At 35.0% G+C, this 10,000-nt stretch overlaps 2 protein-coding genes across 8 annotated transcripts in view; one reads left to right on the top strand and one right to left on the bottom strand.

Annotated features, from left to right (window-relative positions):
• The window catches only part of LOC135224348 (uncharacterized), a 26,437-nt gene extending 21,756 nt beyond the window's left edge, over positions 1 to 4,681 (top strand). For all 5 annotated transcript variants that reach the window (XM_064263261.1, XM_064263257.1, XM_064263262.1 and 2 more), the window contains one exon: positions 3,958 to 4,681. In XM_064263261.1, the coding sequence (XP_064119331.1) occupies positions 3,958 to 4,397 (440 nt within the window). In that variant the 3' untranslated portion in view covers positions 4,398 to 4,681. The remainder of the gene's footprint in view (positions 1 to 3,957) is intronic.
• A 1,431-nt stretch (positions 4,682 to 6,112) lies between these two features.
• Positions 6,113 to 10,000, bottom strand: part of LOC135224349 (uncharacterized) — a 10,662-nt gene continuing 6,774 nt past the window's right edge. For all 3 annotated transcript variants that reach the window (XM_064263265.1, XM_064263264.1, XM_064263263.1), the window contains exons 2-4: positions 8,860 to 8,915; positions 8,185 to 8,314; positions 6,113 to 6,678 (exon numbers count right to left, since the gene is read on the bottom strand). In XM_064263265.1, the coding sequence (XP_064119335.1) occupies positions 6,347 to 6,678; positions 8,185 to 8,314; positions 8,860 to 8,886 (489 nt within the window). In that variant the 5' untranslated portion in view covers positions 8,887 to 8,915 and the 3' untranslated portion in view covers positions 6,113 to 6,346. The remainder of the gene's footprint in view (positions 6,679 to 8,184; positions 8,315 to 8,859; positions 8,916 to 10,000) is intronic.

The following is a 10,000-nucleotide window of genomic DNA, read 5'->3' as shown; positions in this document are numbered from 1 at the left end:
AGTACAGAGGTAAATTTAAAAAACAAGAGTCGTTGAAGATCGTTGACAACGGTCGTTAGCTCGTTAATGGGCCAGGTGAAGAAAGAGGGTATAGTTAACAACAACTAGGTGATACCCTCTCCCCTATCAATCATTCTGCCAGAAGGATTGATAGGGGAGAGGGTATCACCTAGTTGTTGTTAACTACCCTCTTTCTTCACCTGGCCCATTAACGAGCTAACGACCGTTGTCAACGATCTTCAACGACTCTTGTTTTTTAAATTTACCTCTGTACTTGTCGTAACTTTTTGTTCATTGGAACTGAAGATGAACCCAGGGAAGGGTTCGAAAGCTTTCTGTAAAGTCTTCAAAACTATACACGGACTTTTTACACTTTGTATTATTGTGGACCCTTTAGAACATTATTATTATTATTATTATTATTATTAATTATTATTGAAGAGAATGGCAGGATCAGTTGAACTGATTTTATGTAACGTCTTTTCAATTCTTCTTATGATCATCTTGTCATCAGGGCTGATATTTGCCAATAACTGGCCGATAAACATAGTCTGGATAAGGAAAGTTATGTTTTTTTTAATAAACTTAATTATATTTCATATGAGCAGACTATGTACTGTCGGCCAAAAAACTCTTGGCAGAGTTTCATAATTTTTCGTTCACCTGCCTGACGCACGATTCATGCCTTATTTATCTATTTTTCTTTTCAAAGATGAAGAAATCATATGTAATGACGTTAAAACAGTCATGATATCTTTAGAACATTATGTTATGTTATTATGCAAAACTATTTTCCATATAGCAAAATTGACGTGAACGAAACGAAGTGATAAAAAACATCATATCACAACCATAGATATACATTACCAAATAGATAGGAGACACCTATCACTAGTAGTATCGCATAAACATAGTCCTTAAATTATCATTTCAATATTAAGTTGAAGGTAGTTGAACTTTTCCATTTGTTAAATTTTACAGAAAACATTGGAATCTCACAAAATGCTATCAAATTTAAAACCAAAAAGAAAAAAAAAAACATATCCTAACAGTGTGAACCAGGCGACCTCACTCTATTGCTTTTGATGTTATGTGCATGGGAATTTAATGTCAATGTGTCATTTATCGGTCTAAGAAACATCCCTAGATGAGCGAGAGACAATTATTGCACTGCATTCGGTGCAAGTTCCTGTTGGAGAGATATCAAGAAAGCTTAATAAACCGGAGAGAATCATACATAGAAAAATCAAATTATTTAAAGAACGGCAAAATTTAGAACATGGGCCTAGAGGTGGAACACCTCGAAGCACCACAAGAGAGCAAGACAATACAGTAGTGTAAATGTTGCTGAGCAACATTCATTTGTGAATTTTGAATTCTAGTGCCTCGTCACGACATTACTGAACCAGGAATCATGACTAGCTCTACGCTTATGACAGGTGTCTGATGAATACTTTAGATGGAGAGGAAGAGGTTTTTAAATCTACACTTGAAATCTTTGATAGTTGTCTAATGAATAAGTCTAATGAATAGGCAAACTTATCTTTGATGGATGAGAGATTCAGTTAGGCTTACTCTTTTTGTTTTGTTTTTTTATCAGCGGCCAGTGAATACCACGGATAGGGAGGGAAACGGTTTCAATGATGCATGCATTTTTTTCTTCAAACCTAAAGAATACATTTTATTGGGAGATACTTTATTAACATAGGCCTAATCCTTCCATCACTCCTATACGCCACCTCCGCTCTCTTCTACATCTCAGGCGACTAGATCAGACTTCTCACTACGAACTCCATCTCGTGAAAGCATCACTAATGATAACGTTTATAAAATATTTTCTGTTCAAAGAAACTTTATCTTTCATCCCACAAAATATGAGCATACACTCGTGTTACACCCTGTAGCCGTCAAAGAGCAACCGTTTATTAAAGCAGTAGGTTTTTCTTGAAAAAAAAAAAAAACATATGAAATAGACTTAAACGAGAACGTCACCTTTCATATTTCTTATCCTTTCAGCTACTTATAATATGCTTATGGTAGTAGGTCTAGGTATACATGTGAAATTAATTTGAATTAATTTCTATTTAGAAGAAATGAATAGCTACAGAAAGATCAACCTAAGAAAGCTTTACAGAAAGTTAGCCTTTCTTAATGTATTCGTCAGTTTTGACTCCCACAGCTCTCCAACGTGTCCAAATGAAACAGGATGATATGCAAGGAATTCGATGAAAAATAAGACTGAATTATATTCGTTTGATTTTTTTATGATTGCTTTTTGACTTTGAATAGCTAGGTCAGAGTTAATTATGTTAAGCAATTATGAAAAGGATAAGAAGAAAGGCGAACATGGCTAATAAAACAAGAATAACGGGAATAGTCAAATAAACAGCAGATTAATAATATATATATATATATATATAATATATATATATATATTATATATATATGTCGATTTAAATATTCATTTAATATTACTATCGCAGAGAGTATTATATAGACCTAGGCTAATCAGTGGGAAAATCAGAAGTCCAATTTAGGCCCACTAAATGTGTCATACAAATTATTTTATTGATCAAAGGACAAAATTAGTTTAATTAAACATCGTTTTCAAAGAATGTTAATGCCTTGATGCATTATTTATCGGCTGTAGGAGACGAAATGACAACACCCCAGTGCAGTACGATACGTTGAGTAAAGACTCGAGCGGCAGCAAAGCCAACTTCAAAATCTTCGGTATGCTGTCATGAAGCTAGAGTTGAGAATAAAATTAAAAATCGTGGACCCATCGGTATATATTTTCCTTACTTTGCAAAATAATTATCTTTAATACGTTGAATAAGTCTACTCAATTCTAATGTAATTTATTTCAAGTATAGCACCTTTGAAAGGAAATGTTATTTATTGTTACATAAATAATCTGGCACCTGCATACGGCAATATTTCCTTAACGAACAATGAATTAAGAAACTACGCCAATTCTTCGTTGGCCGTCTGTACATCAGCCCGTTAATAGCAAAATCATCCATGAAGAAAAGAAGATAATAATAAGAAGAACTGAAAAGACCTTACATAAGATCAACTCAACTGATACTCCCATTCTCTTTAACAAGACATGCTTGAAAGATCGAGTGGGTCTCCACGTTTCATATATTATTATTATTATTATTATTATTATTATTATTATTATTATTATTATTACTACTATTATTATTATTATTATTATTATTATTATTATTATTATTATTATTATTATTATTATTATTATTATCAAAAGTAAGGGCTACTTCAGCAGCGTTGCGCTTGTAGAGATTCTTCTCTACTTTCCGAATAGCGACTTTTCCAGTGCTACTTAAACAGGCTAGTAGGGCGCCTGTGGATGTCATTTCCAAATGCAGGGTCAAGATTTATATATAGATATATGCACCGATCTTGACCCCGCATTTGAAAATGACCTCCATGGGCGCCCTACTAGCCTGTTTAAGTAGTACTGGAAAAAGCAGCTATTCGAAACAAACAGAGAAGAATCTCTACAAGCGTAACGCAGTTGCTGTAGCCATTACTTTTAATGAAGTATATGCTTGAGAGAGGGTCTGCTTCCTAAGTACACTATTATTATTATTATTATTATTATTATTATTATTATTATTATTATTATTATTATTATTATTATTATTATTATTATTAAAAAATCCTCATAGTAGCACGAGTCTTCAAATGGAGAAACAAATCCACAGTTGTGTAAATGTACATATATTTAAATCTAAAACTTTAAGGATAGCTTTCGGGAATCTGTTCTGTTCCCCTTATCAATCTGATTGATAAGGGGAACCGAACAGATTCCCAAAAGCTATCCTTAAAGTTTTAGATTTAACTTTAAGTACATTTACATAACTGTGGATTTGTTTCTCCATTATTATTATTATTATTACTTTTTTCTTTCCTCTCTTCCACCTTTAGCTCTTGCACTGTTGATAACAATTATCATAGCTCGGAGGACGTGCTTCGATGGCAAAGCGGACGACCCCACCTCGACCCCAGCCAGCGGCGGTCCCGACATGTGCGAGGGGCCGGGCACCGCTGTCGACACGATGCCCTCCAGCCCGGTCAATGTTTTCGAAACGTCCGTGCAAGTTCACCTGTACCGGGAGGCGCAACTGCCCATCTGCTCTTCCTCAAACAGCGTCGCTAACTACCCAAGGCAACGAGACTACAACCCACGATTTTCGACTTTTTCCAGGGAGGACCTGGATTCCTCACATGTAGTGTCGGGCAATGCCGTGGTCCAGGTGGCCTATGCTGCCCCTCCTCCTCCTCCTCCTCCTCCTCCTCCACCTCCGAAGGCGAACTCCAGGGAAGACCCCCCATCTTACGATGAACTCTTCAGTCAAAGACGTTAGTTAACCCATCTCGTGAACAGTTCCTATCATGCCCAATACCTTTTGGGTATTTGTTAACCTTCTTCAAGTGATAATTTTATCATCTGTTAATCAGTATTTGTTAAACTATTTTTTTTATTATATTCTTCGATGAACGCTTTATCGATGTATATAGAGTTTCACCGTCTAACTGATAATGTAAAATAATTTATCTTGGCCTTACGTCTGTTGTTGCAAATGGGAATATTTATGTATAGATATTTTTGTTGATAAATTTTCCACATTATAAATCCACGAGGTAAAAATGATATTCATTTCGAACAGCCTTTCCATGACGTGTGTAAAAAGTATGCTTCATGCAACTCATTTTCAGTTTATCACGAATATGTTATGGGACAAGTCAAATTAGCATTAGCGATGAGTTTCACTATCTTATAAATGGACAATAATTTGTTTTGTACAGTGAAACATATGGGTGGTTATGAATGAGGTGATAAAACGACGAGTATCAATTTTGTAACCAGATGCTTTACTTTGCTCGCACACAGATTTAATGCATAATTAGCTCTTCCAAAACAGATGGGTTCTAAAGCATTATATCACTATTGCAGTACTACTATCCTTATAATAGCATACCACGTAACTGTTTGCTATTATACAGGGTGCCACGCCACTCCTCCCAATTATTTACACAGGTCGTTGTTGACAGTTGAAAAAAAAATGAGAAGATTAACCTAAACTCTGTTATTCCTGTATTGATTTGTACCAATGTTTCACAAATCCACTCTAGCTCACCAAGAAGAACTCCCAAAAGGGTTATATTGCATTATGATTCGTGGACGTAAAGTGGCGTCATTGACCTTAGTCGTTGTAACGCCACAAAAATCCCAATACTTAACAAATTAATCATGGATGTATAAGAGGGATACAGTCCAAGCACAAATTTTTCTGTTTGGCTGTAGAGCATGTCAGTGGTACATTCCTATAATTCAATGAAGGTGATATCTATGAACATGAAGACAGGAAATAGCGCCCTTTCATCTAGTAATGCGTTTTGGCTGAAATGTTAACCATGACGCCTTGACTCTTGTCAGTCATCAACCAGGTTTTGTCTACTGTATATGAAGGCAATATATAACCATTTTAGCTCTTTTTTTTTGCAATAAAATACTTTTTTATCCTCTAATTTACATATTTTTTTCTTGGATCAATACCTTTTGGACTTACATGATAAAACAAAAAAGTGACTACAAGGTTCTATCTATTGCGTAATGAGTGCAATATATAACTATTTTAGCTCTTTTTTTGCAATAGAATACTTCTTTATCCTCTACTTTACATAAAAAATTTTTTCCTTGGATCAATACCATTTGGACTTACATGACACAACAAAAAAGTGGCAACCAGGTTCTATCTATTGTATATTGAATGCAATATATAACCATTTTAGCTTTTGTTTTTACTCTCAAATCCTTTTTTATCCTCTAATTTACAAAAAAAAACTTTCTTGCATCAATACTTTTTGGATTTAGTACATGGTAAAACGAAAAAGTGGCCACCTGTAGAAATGGTGACACTTCCTTCTATGTACTTAGATTTTAAAACCTAAGTGTTTATGTAACCATCAACTTTTACTTATATTTCAGGTTAAATGAGAATAACAATCAGGAATTCTAATCTTAGCCACCAAACTGTTACCAACACGAGAGGAACCAAGGAATGAATGATGCAATCCATGAATACATTCAACATTTATATAAAAATGGATATCAAAAATGATATATATAAATGTTCACTTATATTATTTCAGTCAGAAGTCATAGAATTCTGTTAAAAGTCTCTTTAGTCACTTACAACTAAGAATTCTCAGTAAGCATAGCGAAGTAAAAGATGCTATAGTAATATAATATGACAAACGTGTATGTTTCTGACGGACACAATCAAACGACTAACAAAAATCACTTTGGAATTCACTTTTTGCTGAACAGCTCTTCATAGGAAGGTGGGTGTTCATCGGTTTTATTGCTCATGGGTGGAGCAGACGGCACACTGCCAGCACTGTGCGACACTATGTGAGTTGGTAAGCCGAAGTTGTCTGTAAAGAAGAGCGAATGTCTGTAGCTGTAACCCAGATCCTGTCCGCTGCTGTATTCACCGGAAGAGTTCCAGTTGGGATTCTGCGGCTGCTGATCGACTGGAATCCGGGGCTGGGTCTCGACCACCCCTCCTGATATCGACGGGATGTCATTGTAGTCTGAACACGCCCGGTTGGATATAATGACGCCAGTCACCATTGAGAGTGCTGGAATAATAATAATAATAATAATAATAATAATAATAATAATAATAATAATAATAATAATAATAACAAAGATGATAATAATAATAATAACAAAAAAAATAATAATAATAATAATAATCAATAATAATAATAATAATAATAATAATAATAATAATAAATAATAATCCTAATAATAATAATAGCGAAGACGAGTGGCTCAAGAGTGATAAAGTAGACGAAGACACAGAAATATACAGAGACACGAGAATGACAAACAGATCAGAGGACTGGCACAACAAACCAATGCACGGACAATACATGAGACAGACTAAAGAACTAGCCAGCGATGACTCATGGCCATGGCTACAGAGGGGAGAGCTCAAGAAGGATACTGAAGGGATGATAACAGCGGCACAAGATCAGGCCCTAAGAACCAGACATGTTCAAAGAACGATAGATGGAAATAATATCTCTCCCATATGTAGGAAGTGCAATACGGAAAATGAAACCATAAACCACATAGCAAGCGAATGTCCGACACTTGCACAGAACCAGTACAAAAAGGGGCACGATTCAGTGGCAAAAGCCCTCCACTGGAGCCTGTGCAAGAAACATCAGCTACCTTGCAGTAATAAGTGGTACGAGCACCAACCTGAAGGAGTGATAGAAAACGATCAGGCAAAGATCCTCTGGGACTTGGTATCAGAACAGATAGGGCGATACGTGCAAATAGACCAGACGTGACGTTGATTGACAAAGTCAAGAAGAAAGTATCACTCATTGATGTCGCAATACCATGGACACCAGAGTTGAAGAGAAAGAGAGGGAAAAAATGGATAAGTATCAAGACCTGAAAATAGGATAAGAAGGATATGGGATATGCCAGTGGAAATTGTACCCATAATCATAGGAACATTAGGCACGATCCCAAGATCCCTGAAAAGGAATCTAGAAAAACTAGAGGCAGAAGAGTGTGATCCTAGAAACGGCGCACATAGTAAGAAAAGTGATGGACTCCTAAGGAGGCAGGATGCAACCAGGAACCCAATACTATAAATACCACCCAGTCGAATTGGAGGACAATAATAAGGAATTAAAAAATTCGAAGGATGGAAAGTAAGTCATGTAGGTAGCAGAACCATAAACAATTGGCTTTTGGAAAAAAAAAAAAAAAAAAAAAAAAAAAAAAAAAAAAAAAAAAAAAAAAAAAAAAAAAAAAAAAAAAAAAAAAAAGGAAAGTAAGTCAACCATAAACATCTGCTTTTTTTTTTTTACCAAAAAAAAAAAATCAAATTCAGGCAGACATAAATAGCATTTTCATCGTGTCCTCATAATGCAGTCTGTTTTATGAGTTCAGGCACAAACAAAAAAGATAGAAGTTATGAGAGTAAACTAAGATAAGAAACACGAATAAAAAAAACATGAATTGAATCGACTCGATTCGCTTGGTGTAAACGCAGCCTAATAATGCTAAGTCTCTGAGGTATCAAGAGCTCCTTTGAGAGAAAGAATTCTCTCCTTACTGACCTCCCAGAAGGATGAGTATCAGTCCCCCAAGGCCGCTGATACCAAAGATCGCCGAGATGATGCCAGCCATCATCAGCAGGCTCCCAAAACCGCCAATGATTATGGCTTTCTTCCTCGTTCTGTTCCTGTGCTGAAATAGGAAAAAGAAAGCTATTTTAGATGCCCAAAGTTAAATGGTAATGACAACAATGAAAATTAGCACAAATCTTAAGGCTTCAAAACATCTTCTGGTCAACGAGAAAGTTATTATAGATTCCAAATATAGACAGTGAAATGGTAATTACAACAATGAAAACTAGTAAAAATCTTAAGGCTTCAAAACACCTTTTCAACGACATTGAAGGCGACTCTGAGCAGAATGTATTTTTATCTAAGTTATACATTTACTCGAAATTCTATATGCATGTGCATTCAAAATGTCGATTTGCGGCCATGAACAATTTTAGACAAACATTCATTGGACGTGAGGAACCCTTGGAAAAGTTTGTGTAAAAAAGTCAAATATACTTCGCAATAACTTTTAACTAAGATCTACAGGGAAACTATATTGAAAAACTGCACAAGAAGAGAAAATCTGATGTACTGAGAAAACACACAATTTTCTTCTTTCCAAATATCAGTCAAACGCAACTGAAGTTACGAACCTGGGATTCATTGAAGGCAAATTATACTTACTATGAGTGATTGAAAACTGCTCTGCATGTGACCCGGAGAATGGGAATCCAAGTTCTCTGCAAGGAAGAGTTCAAGACAAGGTTAGCATCTTCAGCATCAAACGCAAGGACAGTTGAGTATCACACACACACATTATATATACATGCATACATACATACATATATAAATATATTACTATATATAATATATATATATACTATATATTATAGTAATACTATATATAATGTATATATATATATACATTTATATATTTATTTATATATACTGTATATATATAATTATATATATAACGTATGTTTATACGTGTATGTATATATATGTGTGTGAATTTAGTGGTAAAACATCAATATTATATAGTGAGAAAAATTATTGCCTTTATAGAAAATAAAACGAACTACATCACTTTGAGAAATTTTATGTAAACACTCATAGCCTTACTAAAAGAGCTATTAGAGAGAGAGAGAGATAAGAGAGAGAGAGAGAGAGAGATGGGAGACGAGAGAGAGAGAGAGAGAGAAGAGAGAGGAGAGAGAGAGAGAGTGGAAACTCATTAAATGAATAATATACGTTATGACTGGGTCTTATAAACCGTCGGCAAAGCTGCAGTTTCCGTAGGTAATTCCACGGAAAAAGTTGATGTGGTAACCTGTATAATTGTTTACTTCCCGCCAACCAAAGTCTCTCACGAACTTTGCCAAATTTCGTCTAAAAATAAGACGATGACACAGCGTACTTCTAAGAGTTTTCATTCTTGAAAGGGAACGCTGCAAGAAGTGCAATAAATTAATTTTACCTTCGAGAAACATTATACGATAAACTAATGCTATTATAAAGTTTCCTTGAACAGTAACTGGCAGGAAATGACTGAATTTTTAACAGACTGGATAAATTAGACAGTCGAATCGATGTCTTCTCTGATAGTAGACGATGAATCTGCTGATCATACTACCGGGGTCTTATAGATATATACACACGAATGTACGCCAGTTTTCCACATGACAATTTTATAATTTATAATATTAAACTATAAATAATGCTTCAATGCCGAATTAGTTTTCCATTGGGGAAAGGAAATTATTTATAATAATTCCTTCTATCCCAATCAGGATTACAAACTGTGCATTATAGAGCACACGCATTT

This window comes from Macrobrachium nipponense, chromosome 12 (genome assembly GCF_015104395.2).
Source record: "Macrobrachium nipponense isolate FS-2020 chromosome 12, ASM1510439v2, whole genome shotgun sequence".
NCBI lineage: Eukaryota > Metazoa > Arthropoda > Malacostraca > Decapoda > Palaemonidae > Macrobrachium > Macrobrachium nipponense.
Note: the sequence above shows the minus strand (reverse complement) of the source record. Positions and strands in the feature narration are given on the sequence as shown.